This window comes from Apis laboriosa, unplaced genomic scaffold (genome assembly GCF_014066325.1).
Source record: "Apis laboriosa isolate Shangri-la unplaced genomic scaffold, ASM1406632v1 scaffold1321_cov151, whole genome shotgun sequence".
Lineage (NCBI taxonomy): Eukaryota > Metazoa > Arthropoda > Insecta > Hymenoptera > Apidae > Apis > Apis laboriosa.
The window spans coordinates 916,800-937,992 of NW_025221248.1; the positions used below are offsets into that span (position 1 = coordinate 916,800).

General features: G+C 25.8%; 5 protein-coding genes across 21 annotated transcripts in view; 2 read left to right on the plus strand and 3 right to left on the minus strand.

Moving 5' to 3' along the window:
* Nucleotides 1–1,351: 1,351 nt before the first annotated feature.
* Nucleotides 1,352–6,543, minus strand: LOC122720661 (synaptojanin-1). Of its 2 annotated transcripts, XM_043947478.1 has the most exons (8): nt 6,392–6,543; nt 6,173–6,313; nt 5,656–6,013; nt 5,397–5,561; nt 3,602–4,656; nt 2,929–3,500; nt 2,677–2,851; nt 1,352–2,596 (listed from the first exon to the last, which is right to left on the minus strand). In XM_043947478.1, the coding sequence occupies exons 2-8, from the start codon at nt 6,297–6,299 to the stop codon at nt 1,590–1,592; spliced, it is 3,459 nt and encodes a 1,152-aa protein (XP_043803413.1). In that variant the 5' UTR covers nt 6,300–6,313; nt 6,392–6,543; the 3' UTR covers nt 1,352–1,589. The 2 variants fall into 2 exon arrangements, with proteins under 2 accessions (XP_043803413.1, XP_043803412.1); XM_043947477.1 differs by having other exon boundaries at nt 6,173–6,543.
* A 2,080-nt stretch (nt 6,544–8,623) lies between these two features.
* Nucleotides 8,624–11,400, minus strand: LOC122720715 (potential E3 ubiquitin-protein ligase ariadne-2). The gene is made up of 7 exons (XM_043947609.1): nt 11,220–11,400; nt 10,174–10,696; nt 9,868–10,099; nt 9,665–9,782; nt 9,369–9,593; nt 9,082–9,294; nt 8,624–8,998 (listed from the first exon to the last, which is right to left on the minus strand). The coding sequence occupies exons 2-7, from the start codon at nt 10,694–10,696 to the stop codon at nt 8,843–8,845; spliced, it is 1,467 nt and encodes a 488-aa protein (XP_043803544.1). The 5' UTR covers nt 11,220–11,400; the 3' UTR covers nt 8,624–8,842.
* Nucleotides 11,401–12,190: 790 nt separating this feature from the next.
* LOC122720657 (DPH3 homolog) lies at nt 12,191–12,508 on the plus strand. Its single transcript, XM_043947471.1, has one exon. It carries the CDS (start codon nt 12,240–12,242, stop codon nt 12,492–12,494), a length of 255 nt encoding a protein of 84 aa, XP_043803406.1. The 5' UTR covers nt 12,191–12,239; the 3' UTR covers nt 12,495–12,508.
* Nucleotides 12,509–12,682: 174 nt separating this feature from the next.
* On the plus strand, nt 12,683–17,145 carry LOC122720656 (DNA-directed RNA polymerase III subunit RPC7-like). The gene is made up of 2 exons (XM_043947469.1): nt 12,683–13,443; nt 13,536–17,145. The coding sequence occupies exon 1, from the start codon at nt 12,689–12,691 to the stop codon at nt 13,337–13,339; it is 651 nt and encodes a 216-aa protein (XP_043803404.1). The 5' UTR covers nt 12,683–12,688; the 3' UTR covers nt 13,340–13,443; nt 13,536–17,145.
* Nucleotides 17,146–18,289: 1,144 nt separating this feature from the next.
* Nucleotides 18,290–21,193, minus strand: part of LOC122720701 (proteoglycan 4-like) — a 36,754-nt gene continuing 33,850 nt past the window's right edge. For all 16 annotated transcript variants that reach the window (XM_043947569.1, XM_043947568.1, XM_043947576.1 and 13 more), the window contains 2 exons: nt 20,561–20,823; nt 18,290–20,410 (listed from right to left, as the gene is read on the minus strand). In XM_043947569.1, the coding sequence (XP_043803504.1) occupies nt 20,000–20,410; nt 20,561–20,823 (674 nt within the window). In that variant the 3' untranslated portion in view covers nt 18,290–19,999. The remainder of the gene's footprint in view (nt 20,411–20,560; nt 20,824–21,193) is intronic.

Sequence of the window (21,193 nt, forward strand, 5' to 3'; positions counted from 1 at the left end):
AAATATTATTTGCAGATAAACAAATATTTGATATCTGCTAAATATGTTTAGTATATTAATCAGAAATTAGTTAGCTATTAATTTAGTAATATCGTTTTGTATATAATTTATTCATTAAAAGAAATATGTTTATACTGAATGGAAATATATTTCCATAACAGTGTTCAAAGCCATTCATTCCTTTTATAATAAATTGTTCATACAGCAATGACAGACACAATTCATTGTGTTAACAGTATATATTTATATACAAGTTAAATTTGATAATAATTTTTGTAAAACTTTTTTATACGTATCATTAGATAATATTTAAAGTGTTGTCATTATTGTACTATCTGTCAAATAAATGACAATATTAGGATTAATTACAAATTTAGAAAACACTTTTATTATATTACTGAAATAAATAAAATTTTTTTAAAAAAGTATTTTTTTGAAATCCTGTGTTTTATATTATAAAATATAAAGTGATATTAGCAAAATAATGAAATTTTAAAAAGTAATGAATGTATATCATTTAAATTAAAAATTTAAAAAATTTTTTACTAACATCATCTCTATTTACATTTAAAATATATGATTCAATTACAAAAATTCATTTATTTTTAATGTTTTTCATAATTTGAATTTAATTTGTAATTTGATTTTTTTTAAAAAATAATCGCGCAAGTACTTATTGTTCCGAATTTTATAGAATAATTAAGAATATTTTGTTCATTGTATAAACAGAATCTCATTTTACTTGTATCAGTTTATATTATACATATATGTATAATAATACAACACATGTGAAGCTATAAAATAAATATAGTAGTATCTTTTCTAACAAAATACTGATTGATATTTCTATATTTTTATAATAATGACCTTTATGTATATTCATAAAATATTTTATAAGAAAATATTTTATAAGAATACTGTTATTTAAGTCTTTTATTTTTTTCAGCATTATATTCAGGAATAAACTTAAAATTTTTCAATTTTCAAAAAATCATCTTGATCATTTATTATATTTAAAAAAAATATAGCAAGATGTATATAAATAAAGGGGAAAAATATAGTCAATAAATTTTAACATTAATCATAAAATTAATATATCAAAAAAATATAACTTTTGTGGCTTTTTAATTTCAAATAGAGCAATATAGCAATAACAGTATTTTTTTTTTTTATATTTAGCCACAATAAATTTTTTCAAAAAATGTTATATCAATATAACATTTTTAACAGCACAAATTTTTTTTAACATAATTATTTCAATTGTTTTAACAATTATTAAGAAACTTTTAAACTATATATATTTGTAAGTTCTGTATATGGTTTATATTATTTTTATAATCAATTTGAAATAACAAATTTGTTTACATGCAAAGTAGGAAATTGCACAAGTGAAAACTTAAATTCTTATATTGTTTGAAAACTGAATTTCTATCAAATAAATGAAAATAATCACAGAATAAATTTAAAATTTGCAATATGCTATATAGCTTTACATTATATAGAAGCGATCTATTCTGTTAATTTTTATCATTATTTATAAATTAACTACACAATTACACATTCTGAATTGTTTTTTGAATTAAATAGATTCAATGTGGATTTCTAGCTGGAATAGGCGGTCCACCTGATGTTCTTGCTGGAATTGGCGGCGGAACATTTGAAGTAGGTAAAATAGGTGGAGGATGTTGTGGAGGAGGAGGAGCTTGTCTTTGGGGTAGCGGAGGTGGTTTAGAACTGGCTGATCTATTAGATGATTCTTGCAAAGGATCTGTACGAGGTAGTGGTGGTGGTGGACGGTTTGGTATAGGATAATTAGGTGATCCATCCAATATTTCTTCATAAATTGCAGATTCTGGTGATAATCTTTCACTTTGTTCAGATTCTACTCTTTCTCTAGATAATGACATTAAAAATTGATTGGGCAATACGCTAAATACACCAGCACGTGGTCCTTGTTTTCGATCTTGTATTGGACTTTTGGGTAGTTGAGCTGGACGACCTGGTGGTGCTGGTCTAGGTGGAGGAATTACTCCATTTGGACTATTTCTACTAGAAGATGACCGTTCTCCTATGTCTAATTGTTCTAATCTTTGAATTGAATTTTTTATTAGAGAATTTGAAACAAATTGTGCAACTGTAGTATTACTACAAAGTTCTATTTCTTTTTCAATTAATTGCACCCAATTCGGTGATTTCAAAGATAATTTTAAGGTTTGGCCACATACTTGAGTCATACCTTTCCTTGCTGCTGACAAAGCACATTGCCCATCTCTAAATGTTACCCAGATTGTTTCACCAACGAATCTAACAAGAATTACTTCGCCAATATGAGAGAAATCTTGTAATAATGCCATCATAAAATTTTCATCAAATACGCTGTCTATATCATCTGATTCTTCAATTGCTTTTACTACTATAGTGCCATCAGGTGGACCTAAATCTTGAATTACTTCTTTAAATACTCGTTCACGTTTTTCAGATTCAACACAATGAATATCTATATCTATTATAGCAATAACTGGTCGATGATCGCTTTGTTTTAATTCTGCCCTACCATAATGTATCAATTTTCCTGGATTCCAATCTGTAGGAGAATCTAAAATAGATAAAAGCAAATATTATTATTAATAAAAATTATAAGAATATTAATTAAAATGATAATTATACAAAACTAACCAATATCAGGTACTTGTTTTCGACGTTTCCATAATATTCTATCAGTCCATGCAGGTTGACGACATTTTTCACTAGTATCATAATCATCAGAAAAAAGATCATACTTATATGTTGGAGCAAAAATAATAGGACCTTCCAAAAAATTTTTAAAGACATTTCCATGATTCTGTTGAACCTATTTTCAAAATATTAAAAAAAATATTTTTTACAGTATTTTTTATAGTTTGTACAGAGTATTTACTTTATATTTACCTTCAATTGATCATATTGTAATATTTGATTAAATTCATTTTTTTTTATCATTTCTTTCATTTCATCTTTATCCATATCAACTCTATAATTAAAATCTCCACACCAAAATACATAATCATGAGTATTCAATGTTCTTCCCATAGGAAATGTAATTTTTCGTGTTATTTCTGCATAATCTGCATTACGTTCATTAACTTGACTTTGTCCAGCAGCGAAATGCGCGCAAACGAAACAGAAAGACGTAGAATACAATACACATCTAATAGCTGCAGCTCCTTTATTTCCTGTTGCACCTCCTAATCCGGTTTTAACACAATCTACAGCTACATCTCTTAAATAAGGTGCATGCTTAGGTCGTATAAATAAATAGAGACAAACGCCAACTAACTGTTGATAGGTGACCAAAACATATTCAGTATCTCGGGAAAGTACTTTTTGTAATTCCTCTGCCCAAGCTTTTGCATTATCGGTACTAGCCGCCATTATATTGCTAGCATTTAAATCAACAATTTCTTCAAATCCTATTGCAAATATATCTACAGGAACATTATCATATTCGACTGATACTAAAGCTATAAAAAAATAAATAACTCATAAAAATATATTTCATTAATAAAAATAAACATATTTAAATTGTTTAATTAAATAATTAATTAATTTAAATTAAACTTACATGATGACTTTTGTGGAGCATCTAATAACCAATCAGAAAGAGATACATCTTTATATACAACACTTCGGAAATGTTTTCCTCCATTAACATTATAAGTACCCACACTTATTCTAAGATTCATTGTAGTTACATATTCATTATATCTTTTGCACATTTCTCTGAGAACGCTGGGTGGAGCGTGTAACATATTTGAAGGTAAAAGTAATCGAGCTCTATCCGCCAATTCTGTATTTAATGTTGATCCCAATAATAAGATGTCAATAGCCTCTTGTTTACTGGAGTCTAATAAATTATTTTGTATTGTTCTAGCTGCAGATCTTGCACCATCCATTAATTTTGAACTTCCTTGAATTGCCCCAGTACCAGCATATATTTTACTTACTTCATTACCATTGTTGATCCACATTTGTCTAAATACTTCTTCAAATCTTGAAACCATCTGTTGCTTTTCAAGTAACTTTAATAATCCAAGTTGTTTGCCAAGTATTTCTAATGCAAAAAATGTTTGTACACAATTTGTTCTATCTAAACAATCGAGACAATTTGTTCTAATAGTTCCAGTTTGTTCAAGAATGACAGTATTACCAGCCGCATAAAACAATGAAAATGATTCTAAATATTTATCTATTTTTGCTTTTAATTTTGAAAGATTTTTCATATTTCCACCTCTACATTCTTGATGATAATCAAATAAAATATGAGGCACATCATTATGTTCTGACATATTATGATGAGTCTGGAATAACTGACTTAACATTGCTTCTCCTTCTTTGCTCCCAATTAGACTAGATCCAAGAAGATTGACAATTATTTGCTGCCCATACCTTTCTTTGATTATATTTAAGTGTCTATGAAAAGCAGGTGCAGATGCTTCAAAACCACGAGAAATTTTCACTTTATGAGAACCAACTTGAATACCAGGTTGCTCCCAGAATAAAGGAACTGATCCTCTAGTTTGCACATAAGAGGTTACTTCATTATCTAAATATATTACTTGCTCTGTTTCTACAAAATTTGCTACATGACCATCATCATTAGTTCCTCTGACATTAAACCTAGATAATAAATATAAATTTATAATATGATATTAATGTTAAATATAATTTTGATTTTTAATGATGAAATTATCAAATATACAAATATATTCTTTTTTAATTATAATTGTACAATTAAAAAATAATAAAAATTATATTTATTATTATCATGAAAATGTTGCTGTTTGAATTATCATAATATTATTATATATATAAATATATATAGAATATATATTTAAAAAATTTTTAAATTATTAAATTGAAATAAAAAAAATAAAAAATTATTGATTTTTTTAATATTTTTGATTATATTCAAGATTATATTCAAGTGATTATTCAAGTGAATAAAATCTAAAAATATCACTTTTAATAGTAAGAGTTTAAAAATTATGTTTCTCTGAATGTTAATATATCTAATAAGATGAGTCCATATACAAATTGAATTGTAATGGTAATAATAAAAAATAGATACTCTATGTTGATTTATTGTTAAGATTATAATATAACAATTAATTTCATTAGTTTTTTATATGTATATTAATAAATAAAATAATAATTGCTAATTAAATTTTTATTTGTCAAAATTAAATTTTGATTTACAATAAATAAAAATTGTTTTATTAATCTTATTTCTTGGATACTTTGTAAATAGATATTAAATTAGATTTAAATTCTTATAACTGAATTTTATAAAATAATTTTCTAATAATTTCCTAATAAATTAGATAATTTATATTTAATTAAAAATAAATTAAAAATACCTTGTGCCTGCACGTTCGCAACTCAATCTTGATATAAGAACAGCACGAGCTTGTCTATGACCAACATATACAGTTCGAATTTCCACGCTACCACACATTGCTTTAAGTAACCAATGAGATGTATCTACACCATATCTTAATAAATGTATATGTAACATTCGATTCCTGTTATTTGATAAGAAAAAAAAAATATTTAATATTAAATTTAATATTTAATATTATATTTAATATTAAAATTTTGCATATATATAATACTAACCAGAAGAATCTATTATCAGTTATTGTAGATTTACATCGCCTTTGTGCACTAAGAGTAATATCAAGAGGTTCTTGGTTATTAGCAGACCAAGAAATATAAAATGTACCTGAGTTTAGAACTTTTCTGACTTCAGATACACGATCCTCATTACCTTGTGTGTAATGAAGTGGTACAAAATGAGTTTGTGTAATTCTAAATACTTCTGATTCTCCTATTTTACCAACCGAAAAACAACCAGTGACAAGAACAAGATACAATAAAGTATTTTCGCCTGCATTTAATTGCAAGACACCTAAACATCCATATGCATCTAATAATTTTGTATATTTTCCTTTTAAAGTATCTGTTTCTTCAGCAGCTGTAAATTAATTCAAAATTACAAAATACATATAGGATCTACTTGAAATAAATATTTATTTTTATACTTTTTAAAATAAAATTTTAAATAACAAGAAAATTAAAAAATTAAAAATCGAGAATATTTAAAAAAAATATTAATTATGATAAAAATACTTACAAAGTACAGCAACTGCCTGTGATTCAAAAAGAACAGTTTCCTTTCGATTTCGTTGTTCTAATATAAGTGAATGAGGACTAGGTGGTTTTAATTTTTCGTAAACGCGAAATCCTTTACCCATCGCCATTGTTGTATTAATATCTTTGAAAGTTTTAAAGATAAATATATGTTTTGGTAGAATATGACAGGCCCGTCTGTCATATGGAAAAGCGTGATTACCTTACTCTTATTATGTTTTCTTTCTGTCACTTTACTTATCACAACAATAATAAACTTTTCTCTACTAGTTAACAGAGGAAGAGTAGCGCTCTTTTCGCTAATCCGTCAATACTTTGATATTTTCGCAATATATACATCGCGATTTCACGAAGTCTACAGTCTGCTTGCTAACCGCAACAATCAATCGAACGCGCCATTTTAAAATTTTAAAAAGTTAAATATGTAACAATTTTTCGCGCCATTAATATCAGTTAAAATATTACTTTAAAAATTGCATTAATCGTATTTCTATGATTAAACTTTTCACAAATAAAAATGAAATAAATGCCATTATCAAAAATTCAAATAAAAATATTAATTTTTTAAAAATATAGTAAAAATTTATACATATTCATTGAATGTTAATTTTTAATACAATTTATCAATTTTTACTTAAAAAAACATTATTTTGAAATTTTTAATTTTTTTATTTTTAAAATAATTTATTTATTTATTTGTGTAAATTGTTTTTAAATTTTAAAAAAATTGTATTCTACTATTATTAAAAAGTATTTTAGATTAAAAATAATCATAATTTAATAATTTAATAATTGTGTATTTAAATAAGAACGATTTTATAAAATTATAATATTGAATACCTTTAATATATTTTATATATTATGAAATGATATATAAAATTTTTTTCTTATATCAACTTGATAATAAAAAAAAAATTTTAAATATCATATTGAAATTTAAAAAGTTAATTCTTTAAGATACCAAAATTGAAATTACTTTATTGTTTTATTAATAGTTTCGTTTAATGTTATTGATATTTAAATTATAATTAATAAATTACTAAGCTAAATTATTAACTAAATTAAATTAAATTGAGTTAATTTAATTTTAAATTATACTTCAATTATTGTTTTTTTATGCCAGAGATATGAAAATGCTTAAATTTTTTATTTAAATAAAAATATAGGATGAACATTATTTTTTATACTTACTTATTTTGGCTAAATCTATCAAATATATCCCACAAATATATTGTAATATTTTATATATAATTATATAATATAAAAGATACATTAAAATATTAAAAAACAAAAATTTTTTAAAATAAGTTTTTCAAAATTAGAATAATTTTTTTAATGCTTTTTGTTATAATATTTTAATTATAGTAATTCAATGTATTCAACATTTTATGACTTACTTTAATGATTATATATAAAAGATACATAACTTATTGTGCTAAATTTTATTTCTTTTAATGATAATTGTTACACTTATTTCCACAATAGCCATTAAGTTTAAATAGGATTCTTTATTAAAATCATTCATATCTATTCTAAAGTATTGTATATAAATAGTTGAAAAAAAGTTTAATTATGCTATGTTTTTAGTGGATGTTCTTGATCGTTGCATGCATCTTAAGTTTAATTATAGAAAATGTCACATATATTCTTTTACATTACCACAATATTTACATAATAAAGGTAGCATCTAATTAAATTATTAGGCTATTTTTTGTTTTTTTTATTGTTGTTGTTTTTTTCATATTTTTATTTTTATATATTGGTACTGAAATATTTCTTAATAATAACACTGCTTAGAGGAATATCTGAGGATAAATAAAATTCATATTTAATCTTATTTGATAAAATAAGTAATATAATGCTATCATGAAATCAATGATTCATATTATATTTTTTGTCAAATTGTCAAATTTATATTATATTTTTTGTGCAATAAGCATTCATAGAAATAGTCAATCAATAAAAATCTTAAATATGAATTTTGTAGAAAGCACTGTAATTATATAATATTTATGGAATACTCTTAGACTAGCAAATTATACATTCTATATCAAATTTTAACAATCAGTCGATACAAATCAATACTTTCTTATATTTTTTTTTTCAGTGATTCTTTCTCTCTCTCTCTCTCTCTCTCTCTCTCTCTCTCTCTCTCTCTCTCATTTTTTTTTAAATTCTATAGATTCTATATTTCAGATTCTATAGAATCTATAGAATCTATAGAATTAAAAATTATTTATAGAATTCTTCATTTATGTAAGAGTACATAACCAACAAATAAATTTCATTTTTATACTGCAAATATTTTTTTTAACAAAAGTTTAAGAATTATATATGTGTGCTTATAGTAAAAATGATGATTTAAAAATTGCTTAATCATTAAAAAACACTTTAATCTAAAGTTACTTGTAATTAAATTTTCAACAAATTTCCATAGTTATCTTTTTTCTACTTTCTAAAATATCATCAATTTAATCTATTCTATGCATTTCTGAATTTTTTTTTTATAGCAAACAATTAACTAATGCATATTATATAAAAAATAATAACTGTTGGATTATAATACTTCAAGAATTAAACTATAGTTATTTTATAAGTTTGGCCTGACTGTAAAAGAGACTGATATAATAGAATATTTATGATCACTTAATATTTATACTTCAAGGAAGTCCTTTAGTAAAGTAACTCTACGCTTTTCAGCAATATCCATTTGATTTTCTAAGTCTCCACGATTTGTTGTTTCTGCATGTTCTATTTTCCAAGAAAGATCTTCTATTTCTGCTTCCAATTGAGCTTGTTGATATTCAAACTATAAATATTTATTATATATATTTAGTGTTTCTTTTATCTTTAAACTTATTAAATATTTTAAAAATTAAAATAAATTTTTACCAATTCTTTACGTGGACCAGGTTCCATATAATAAGCATAAGGATAAGTATATTGCAAAGTATAACGGCAACGTGTTAAAAGTGATGCAGCTGCAAATAAATGTTGCCAGTCAATCCATGTTCCACTAGAGTTCATTACTTTTTTATTTATTTGCATTTTTATAGCTTCCAATGTTTGCTCTTCCAATTTTAATGATTTACTATGATTTTCCCACTAAAAGATATTCAAAAGTATAAATACACATAAAATTACATATAAAATTAATCTTAAAAAGAAACAACTCTTACTCTTTCATAATAATGAAGATATTTTTTAAGAGCTTCTCTTGCTTGTGCAAGTACACTTTCATGGGCAATGTTAGGATTCTCTTTATAACGTGAACATACATAATATTCACTTCCATGTGCTTTCCAATCTCCAAGGCACATCCAACAAAAATCATACTTACAATTATAACATTGCATATGATTGCAGCCACCATTTTTTTCTATACAAATATGGCATTTTGGACACTATAAATTAAAGATTATTTCTTTTATAAAATTATATACAAATATTTTACATATAAAATTTAAATACTGACATCTTTGGTGTGGGCACTAATATAATTAGCTGTTTCTGAATCATCTGCGCATTTTGTTAACCATTTCTTCATAGTATTACAATCAGTAGGTGCATGATAATCAATACCACATCGAAAACTGAAATTATTATTATTTCTAAATATGTATGATTAAACAAGTGTATGATTAAATTTATAAATATTCTAGAAATATGAATACATACCAAAATACAGTTTTACATGATGAACACATCACTCTTTTTGCTCTTTGTTCTTTTGAACGCATAATCATTTGACAATTGGGCCCTGGACAAAACCTTAATTGTGGATGGGATTTTACATAATCACAAAAAGCAAACTGTTGATATCTTTCTCTCATGTTAGGCTTGGTAAGTAGAGATAAAACAAAATCTTCTGGAGCTAAGACATTGCAATCCTGTGCCATGCAGCTTATTCCTAATTTAAATTAATTTAGCTGAATTCAATAAAAAGATTTCAATAATCTGATCCATTTTTTTCAATAAACTTACCTGTAGAAATACCTTGAGTTATTTGTACTTCAAAATGCATGCACCAGCAGTCTTTACAAAATGAATGTCCACATGTCAATGTAGAAAATTTCTCAGCTGGATAAATTGCAACACAAACTGAACATAATCCATTCCTTTGATTTTTTAATTCTGATAATGAATCCAATGGAGGTAATGGTTTTATTTTTGAATTAATTAATAAACTGGAAGCATTGGTACGGTATTTTGTGATGATATCTTGTAATGTCCAATTGTGCGCATGTAATAAAACTTTAGCTAAGGATGGTGTTATATGAAGACTATTACTTAACAATTCTACATCCTCATTCAAAAGTCTTTCCACTTCTTCAATTCTCAAACAATCATATACAGCATATTCAGGATCTCTTCTGCTTTGATCATTATCTATATCATTATCACCTTCACCATCCCATGGTTGCACATTATAATAATCTTCATAACCTGGATCTCCGCAATCTGAGTCGGAATAATCCATTTCAGTATCATATTCTTCAGTTGACATCTATATTATTAAATATCTTTTTTTAATAATTCAGAAATGTTTTAATTTACATATTTCATATTTTAATTACATATACTTAATTAGATACATTAATATAATATATTGATATATATATAAATATATACATTATTATTTCTTTATAACCTCATAATTTTTATTGTTAAAGATAAATAATGATAATACAATAAAAAATATAGTTATATCAATGAATAGAATAAAAAAATATAAATATATTAATAAATAGAGTAAAAAATAAAAATTTTAGAAGAAAATTTTTAATAACCATATAATAGAAATATATAGTATTTCCAGTCATATAATGTTTAAATAATCGATTTACTTATATAAGTTAAAACAATATTCAGAAATATTAAAAGAATAGCAGTGGATTCATTGTTTAATTATTTTACATGAAAAATATATTTTTGTAACATTTCGTAAACATTTTGATAAAATCTTATATATTGTATCATAATAAAATGTTCATTCATTTTGTTTTATTTACATAATACGAATAACCTACCTTTATGTTTTTATATATCAAGAAAAATGCATTGATATATTTATTTTATAAATTATGAAAAAGTTATTAAAGGGCTCTGTTATAGCCGTTTATATCAATAGTTACACTGGCGCATAAGTTATGTGTATGTTCTTCCATGTCAGACATATAATGTTGAACTATGTGTAGTTGTAACAGATGATTTCATTTAATCTGAAAGTAGATAAGAATGTCAAAATCACCTGATGAAAACAGCTGAGTTCAATAAAGTACGTATATTTTCAATTTGTATCATTAAAATTATGAAAAATTTATTTTTAAATCTGATATACATATATTTTGAAATTACATTTATATATGAGTATTAATCATTTTTAAAATTATTTATATGTGAATTTTAAAACAACATAATGACATAAAAATTCTAATAAAATAAAAATAAATAAAATATAGTATATATATTTTTTCGAATAATTTTTTAAAAATAGTTTTTTTATAAATGATATGTCAATATTATATTTTTTTATGATCATTGTATGAATAGATAAATATATACATACATTTTATCTTTATTAACTAAATATAATTTTATATTTTATAAAATATTAACAATTTGAAATATTAAAAGTTACATAAATGTATTATATAAAAATATTAAAAAGATTTAATACGAAATAAATTCTTTAAAAATTTGTACGTAACATAAAAGAGAGAAAGTAATATAGATATAAATATATAATTATTTGTAGAAATATTTATTTCATTTTTGTAAATAAATATTTTATATTTTTGTATTACAAGAAAATGTTTATTAAATAGATATTTTTGTAAAATTATTTTTATTAAAGAAAAAGGAAAAAAGAAAAGCGAATATGTAATCTTTTTATTCCATAGAGTAGCCTATCTATCATTTTCATAATACTATATATGATAACTATATATGATATACAGTTTACAAGTATAGTATATTTATTTTATTATGGTGACTACTTTTAACCTCTATTTAAACTCATTACAAAATTATCTCGTATTATTAAAATTATGTCAGTGTATCATGATGAAGTAGAAATTGAAGATTTTGAATATGACGAAGATGAAGAAATATATTATTATCCATGTCCTTGCGGAGATCAATTTCAAATATCTAAATCAGAATTAGCTGCTGGAATGGAAGAAGCCACATGTCCTTCTTGCTCTCTAGTTATTAAAGTAATTTATGATAAGGAAGTGTTTATAGTTAAACAGGAAGAACTTGTCAGAGATGAAGAAAAACAGCTTATGGCTCAGAAGATATGAAATAAATCGAAATATTTTCTCAAGTGTTTTTTATGATCATAATTGAAGTGAAGAATTATCAAAGTTTTTAAGAGAAGATATTGCCAATAGATTTCAAATAAATATTGCTTTTACTAATTTTATTAATTGTTTATTATTATTAATTGTTATTATTAAATATTATTATTATAAAATAAAATACGTGTATTATTATCATGGCTGGGCGTGGCAGAGGAAGAGGTAAACCTTCTATGTCAATTAGCACAGAACAATTGGGTTTTACTAAAGGAGAGGCATTACCACCACCAGTGTTACAACCTCCACCAAAGTATCCTTCTTTAGAATACAAACCAATGCCATTAATTATTAATACAGAAATGAGTTATCTGTTAGAATTAAAGAGAGAATATGCAGAATATATGAGAGAATCATCTAACAATGTTTTACCTCTTGTAATTAAAAAAGATATTGAGAGGTATTCAGATCGGTACCAAGATTTGATTACAGATAAAAGTAGTTACGAGACTAGATACGATTGGAGCAGAATGCCAGCAGAATTAAAACCTCAGCTAAGAAAACGTAAAGGACAAAAATTTGAGAAACCATTGAAAAAGCAAAAAAATGTTGATGTTGAGTCAAAGTTACAAGAATTAGAGAAAAAAGAGAATTCACAACAAAGTGATACAGAAGAAGAGGAAAAAGAAGAAGAAGAAACAGAAGAAAAAGATGATGAGCATGCGGAGGATGAAGAAGAGGAACTGGATGAGGAAATGGATGAAGGAACTGATTATCTTAATAATTATTTCGATAATGGAGAAGGTTACGACGATGAAGACGATAATTTAGACGATGGACCTATTTATTAAGATATGACTTTTTATAAGAATCGGAAATTACTCTTTGTTTTCAATTATTGGATTAAAATACTTACAAGTTATTAATTGAGCACTGTATGGCAATATGTATATATGTATGTTTTATCGAATCACGTGTTTAAATAAATTATTTCAATCAAATCGTTTCATATTATAGATATACTCATGTGTATTTCTTATTTTTTAGCAATTATATTTTCTAAATAAATTGATAAAGGATGGTATGATGTATTGAAAAAAAGGAAAATAATTCTTTTAGAACAATTAAAACAGTCCAAGATCACAGGAAGCGTCGGCGTGTTCTTTATTACGAATATTTCAATTTCTAATATATAATATATATATTTATATATATATATAATATATATATAGCCATAATAATTTGCAATTATTGTAATAAATGATTTTCCTCTACGATGCAATCGGAGAGTAAAAACGCAATTTTTGGACGAGAAGGGGATGCGCAAAAGTACCGTAGTGTTACGTAATGCTTAACATTTATATGCTCGCCGTGATAGTAATTTCTTTTTTAATATTTCACATTAAGTAATCATTTTCTTTCCCTTTGGTTTGCTTTCATTTACAAACAGTGAATTTTCCTACAAAGATCAACATCGGTCCCAATATGTGCACATTGAATACGGGAAAGGTATATGAGAAAAAAAAAATGTGATCGTAAAAATTGAACTCCTGAAATTTCCAGTCGCACGTTATCAAGTTTTTGTTAATTATTAATTATATAATTTAATATAAAATATCGAAATATTGTTGCGTTATTTTCGGATTCAACACTAGGAAAGTAATTAAATTGTTTGTGATAAAGTGAAGAAAGTTATATTGATACATAGATGTTATGATTTGGCAGTTAATCGAATCATTTAAAAATTCGTAATTCGTAGCTTAAAATTTCTTTCAATTTTTTCTTGACGAAATGTCTCTTATGATTTTATCATCTTTATCATTAATTAAATAACAAGATGTTGATAAATGATTCAAATTCGATATTTTGTAACAAATGATTACATATTGATTTAAGGATATAGAATGACATAGAAAAAAAATATATTCGGAGGAACAAATTACGTATATAACTATTCTTTACTATTCAGATTATGTTTGCTATTCTTAATAATGATTTCAACTTTGCAATTGCAAATTTTTCTCAATCTGTTTTGTAAAATACGAGAAAACTCGTTATATTTCATTTCTTAATTAAATCAAATCATATTTTTCTTTCTAAAAATTTTTTTCAAAAAAAAAAGAAAAAGGAAAAAAAAAAAGATTTACTTTTATAAATTTAATATTTTAAAAAATTAATATTTTAAGAAAAGAAGAATTAATCTAATCGATGAAAAAAAATTAAGAAATAGTTATTCATAGCTATTCGTGATATTATAAAGCATATTCATCATTGTCATTATTCTTATAATAATTGACCGTTACACGTGATTCTCTTATTTTGACAAAACAGGCTTTGTTTCGATTTATCTTCTTAATTTTTTTGTAAATACTATTGTTGTTTTAATCTAATATTATTTTTTTTCATTCGCATTGTTTTTTTCATAATATACTATATAATGTATATATAGATATATTTGTATATATAAATATATATATATATATATATATATATATATATAGCACAATCTATCTATATATTAATAGGCATAAAGACTGAGGCGAGAATACAGGCGAAATTTTGAAACAATAATCATTCAGATACTGTATTTTTTTAAATATTTTTGTTTACTTGTTTTGAAATAAAATGATTTTCGCGTATTTCTTACCATCAGAGTCTTCAATAGCCAATTTTTTCTGAATTGTAAAAAAAGATATTCTAAAATACTACACTTTTATTCATAGTTTCTGTTTTGAATCTTGATTTGTTGAATGTGGCCAGCACATTCATATTTATTATTTCTTATAAGATCCATTTGATGATTTTGTAATCATTAGAAATAGATCTGTCTATGTATAGAAATGAGAAGAAAGGCTCGGAGCAACGGGGAGGGAAATGTTGAATTGAATAAATTTTGGTAAAGAAAACAATTATACGAAATAATAAATCGTTTGTTTGATTAAAAGGAAGATTTATCATAAACTTTTGGTTTTTAAATTTCCAAGCCTTTTTCTTAAACATATCATCTGTACTTGTTAGATATGCGTGTAATTATAAAGTAAAACATAATATATTAAACTTTTGCCTATCAAGACATTATTTATAGTCTTGTGAAAAATCTTACAAATGATTAATAAATCGCACTCGATATCGATTATCTATCAAATAGAAATGAATAAATATTTTAATTCAAAATGAATAAATATTTATTTTGTTTCGCAGTATTCATTAGGATCTTACTTCGTTTGAAAACAGGGAAAATCATTTTCCTTCTGTGCCTACATGCATGTTTCATGATTCATGTTTCAAATCGAGATTGAATATAATGTACATAGTAGCCATATAGATGATGATGTGTGGCGTTCTGGAAATCACAGGACAAATCAGCTTCTAAATTCGGAAAGGCAGTGTAAGCTTCTGCGAGGTGCTTCTCCAACATATTTAAAACGGTTACTAGCCTTGTTGATCAACGTTTCCGTCTCCGTTTTTATAGGCTTACACCAAACTGTTCAAGCTTTTTTTCTCTCTTTTTGCATTCTCTTTTTTTTTATTTTTTGATTTAGCTAAGAAAATAAAAAAAAAATAAATATGATTTAGTGATACTGTTAAAAATTTTTTAATAATTTTAATAATAACAATAAATAAATATATGTTATCATAATTGTCCTCACCTCTTTCTTTCCCTAATATAATGCAATTTGAATAATTATTGTATAACAGAGCAATATAGCAAATAGCAAACCATTAATAATAATAATACTCTATATAATGCCACTGTTTTAAATGAATCTTTCAAGAATATTGATTGAATGAACTATTGTAATAGTGTTGTTTTAGTTTTTTTTGTCGTTTAGTTTTAATTTTAATTATAATCATATTAAATATTACATTTTTTAAATTTTCAAAACGATTTTAATATAAAATATGTAAGTAATTTAAATGTTTATTACAATGAACGATAAATAGATTAAAATGGTGACTGCATCGAAAACATCTTTCGATATCTGATATAAGATTACTATCATAAACAATTTTATGATATTATGCATAAAAATCATAAGAATCATAATCACGAAATTGAATATTAAAGACAGATTTAAAAACGGATCTAGAAATCTAGACGAATATTTATAAAACAATGGAAATATTATTTTAAAATATTATGATTAAAAATAGAAATGATAGAAAATTTTATGCAAAAATATTCAAATAAATACAAGAAATAGAAAAAAGATATTCAAATAAATATAAGAAATAGAATTCATTTAATAATCTAATAAATTATTGATTAAAGTCATGCATTTCTTCTTCTTATTTTTCATTTTCCATTTCATTTGATAGTATTCATCTTTGAATCAGACAGATCGGTGTAAGCAGAGATAAACGTTTCTTCTTTCTAAACACAATCGAGGGAAGGAAAGGGAGAATTGAGGAAAGAAGGAAAATGGCATGAAATTCTTATAAAAAAAAAAAAAAAAAAAGAAAAAAGAATTTTAAGATGCAAATATTTTCTAATCGTACCGATATCTCGAACTGTTTGAGACGATAATACAATCAATGATAAATTTCAATATTTCTTTTTTCTCCACACCATGTAAGAACCAATATCTTTTTTCTTCACGTCTAAAAATTATTTCCAAAAATTATTTCGAAAGAATAGCTGCAGCTTAAAAAAAAATTCAAACAAATATTGTTCAAATGAATAATTCAATGAATGAAAATATTTTAAACATTTCATATCAATTTTTGATTTAAAATTACAATTTTCTTTTCTTTTCTTGTTAATAAAGAAACTAAATAATTCGATTAAATTAAAAACTAAAATAATAATTATCATTGATTGGTTATCGTTCGGTCAATTATTTTCAAAAATGTTCCTACAATTTTTCATCGACACCCTGATCTTTTACACTTTCATCTAGTCCCTCGTCAGTCATTTGCATTTTGTAATTTTTTTTCCATACGTTTTTTTTATTTATTTATTTTTTTTTCTTTTAATAGTTTTTTTTTTTATTACTAGATTATCGTTTATCATATTAATCATTATCATTATACTGCTTCACTACGGTTGGTTGACTCTTGGACGTGGATCTGGATGGAGTGTGGTGTACCGGTGTACCAAATGCGCGTGAAAGAGAGAAAAAGCTCCGTCGCTTGAGTCATTCGGTATTTTTCTTTTTCTTTGCATTTCTCTTTGCTCTCCTTCCATCGTCCTCGAAGCGAAAACAAGGGAATCCTATATCTCTTCATAAAAAGATTGCTTCGATCTTTTATTTATTTATTTATTTTGTTTCTCTTTATTTCCTATATTTTAAGATAGGAAGATTTCCCTCGTTATCAAACTTCGGACACATCGAATCTCTTTTCTCTTCTTTTCTTCTTTACCTTCGATTCGTTCTTAAGAGAAACGTACGAATGAATTTATCATGTAAGAAATCAGACGGAATACAACATTTCACGGGAAGTTAATATTCATCCTTCTCTTCCCCGTTTTCTTTCTTTCTTTTTTTTTTTTTTTTTTTTTTTTTTTTNTTTTTTTTTTTTTTTTTTTTTTTTTTTTCTTCAGATTATTCCATAATTTCAATATATTTTGAACTAATACCAAGTTTCTAATCGTAAATTCAAGCGACGCGTAAAAGCGTGATTTCTCGCGCGAAATTCGTAGGAATTGCAAATTTCCCTTCGTTTTATTTCGATTCTCGTCGGTTCCCAACGATTGAATTAATTCGTCTTTCCCGGTTGTTCTCGAGAATTATGTATTATGCATGAAAAAAACACTACGCCTCACTACAGTAATTCATTTCGCTTGATGATAGTTTTCGTTTGCCAGTTTTTTTTTTTTGGGAGATTGCTCGTTACTTGATCGTTTTTTTTTTTTTTCAAGAAATTTTTTTGAAGAAAATTCAAGGAAAGACTAAGATATCTTATAAGAAAGACTGAAGATTTTGTTTTTGCTCAAAGATAAGATAAGCGAATAAACAATAAGAATATCTGTATAATAATATGAATATGATACAACTGTCAAAAATGTCAGCCTTGTGCAGTAATAATACAGACTATTCTATAAATTTCTTAAAAAACGATCAAGTATTCTATATAAAAATGGAATATATATCCATTTCTGAATCGGCAAACTTGTTAAATCGGCAGAAAATGTTAGTTTGTATTTAAAAGAAACTAATCTTTTCACGGTACTATCGATAATAATTTAATCAGATCTATCGCGGACGATCAACTTTCTTTCTAGAGATCTTTTTTTTTTTTTTTTTTTTTTTTTTTTTTTAAATTGATCGATAAGACGAAAAATTGGATGATTGACAGGAAAGATCTTAGGAATATTTTCGGTTCCGTGATTATGTAATCCGCGAGTGCAATACCCATTAATTGTACACATTCATATTCGTGTATACGTACATAATTGTTTTTTGTATATAGATTTATATAAAATGCACGAAGCGATTGAAGGTTATTGAATCCTTCTCTCCTTATTTATAGCAACAAGCCGTATTTTATTTCCTCGCAATTCGATTCGTCACGATTATTTTCTTTCTTTTTTTTCTCTTCATTCCCTTGTTCTTATATAATGGAAAAAAAAAAATTTCGGACTTAACTATGGCTGATCCCCCGCCGAAACATCGAAGGATCACTTGAAACATCTTAGAAACTTATTGACTCGCATACTCGTCTAAGTGCGTGCCTTTCTATGTATCCCATCTCGTGGTATCGCGTGTATATTTGTGTATATATCTGAATGTCCTACAGATTGGAAATTAGATTTTTTTAAGTTTTTGTTTTAACATTTTCTTCATTTCGACTTAAAATCATCTTTCAGTCGAACATATATTTGCTAGTTCTGGCAAATTAAAAAATGTGTGCATAACACTGTGTATTGCGTAAATGTGTATTTGTGTACATAATCAAATGCATTCTTCGAATTATTCTTCGAATTTTAATAAGAATAATTTCCTGCATGCACCTCTTCGTTTTCCTTGTTTTCATTTTATAGAGAAGATATATTTACCAATTTTTTTTTTCTTTACGACGTCTTTTTTTCGAAACTTTATCGATTACATTATCAAGCACTCGTATAAGTTCGAAAAATTCTTCTTTTCGTGCTTAAAATAATAATGAAATGGAATGAAAAAAAAATTTTTCCTAAAAAAAAGAAAATTCCCGCTATAATATATCATTTCAACTTTTGGTTGAGATGAATACAATATATATATATATATACGTTCTGATGAACGAATTAAAGAAAATGTTCGAACAGATTTTTCGAGGCGTTTCCGGAAGAACGAAGAACGCTCAGCACGTGACGAGTAAGACGGAAAGGAACCTACGAGATATCTCGTTTCCGATGAAAAACAACCGGAACAAGAAGACGAATCAGGAAAGGAGCTTCCATAGGAACCTCGTCGAATTGTTTTATCATTTATTCTCCTTTTCTCTTCTACCTTCGTCTTTTTCGTTTCTCTTTGCTCCTCCGCTTTCGAGAACACTGCTACTACTTTTATTTTCTCGCATTGAACGCCCTAATTCTCTGAGCCGCTGCTCTTTCCCCAGAATTTATCGAAACGATTTCGTGCTTTTTCCAGCACTTCGCTCGCTGCGGAACGTTGTGCAGAGCCTGGAACCACTGTCGGCGCTTCCAGTACATGGTAGCCACCCCCGCTACTTCCTATTCCACCCACGTTACCGGCACCGCCACTATCAATGGTGCCACCTTGAGGCGACTCCGCCTCCAGGATGCGGTAACCCTGTTGAGGAGTCGTCGTCGATGACGGGGCTGTCATGGTCGCCGTCGTTGTTGGCTGGCTACCTTCTTTTTTCCTCTCATATTCGAAACTTGGATCCTCTAGACATCTTAAGCTCGTCCCTGCTACGGATTTTATTGATGGCTCCGATCTTTGCTCTTTAGATTCTTCTTCGATACCGCCTGTTTCCTATAATTGATCAAAATTTTTATTTTTACCGAGAATAAAAAACGTTTTCTTTCTCGAAATTTAAATTTATTTTTAATTTTAAGATCGATTATTTTAAACCAAGTTGAATAATATTTTTTCATAAAAAAAAAAACAAAACAGTAGTCTTACATCGTCAACGTGTGTGGGGGTGCCGCCAGTTTGAATATTCGAGGGCAACGGACTATCCCTTTCGGAGTCCATGTCCTTGTGTCCGTTCAAACCGCTAAAGCTACCTATAGAAACACTTTCACTTTCTGGAGATTTATATCCGGAATGTTGGGAATGTTGCGACTTGTGCTGTGCCGCTAATTCAGGTGGTGCAGATTGCGGAGCCGATGGAACCGACGAAGGTGCCCAGCTCTTTGCCTCGCTATGCGGACGCGTCAGAGGTTCTTGAAAATATATTATGATAAATTGAATATCATGAAAATGGAATTTTATTAATATTTATAGCGAATTAAATATATTGTGAATTTATTGGAAAACTATTTTCTCATATCAGATCTTCAATGAGTTTGAAATATAATATTGAAAGCATTAAATATTTTGAACAATCTTTGAGTATATTTTACGTTATATACATACATTGAGTTTCAGCGGTTCAGATTTTGCTTTTGATTTGAGATAAGATTTTCTATAATTGTATTTACATATAAATGTATTTATACATTTAAATATTTCATTTATATATAGCTTTGCACGCATATATATGCATTTTATGTATTTATATGTATTTGAAATATTGACATCTAATAACATGCT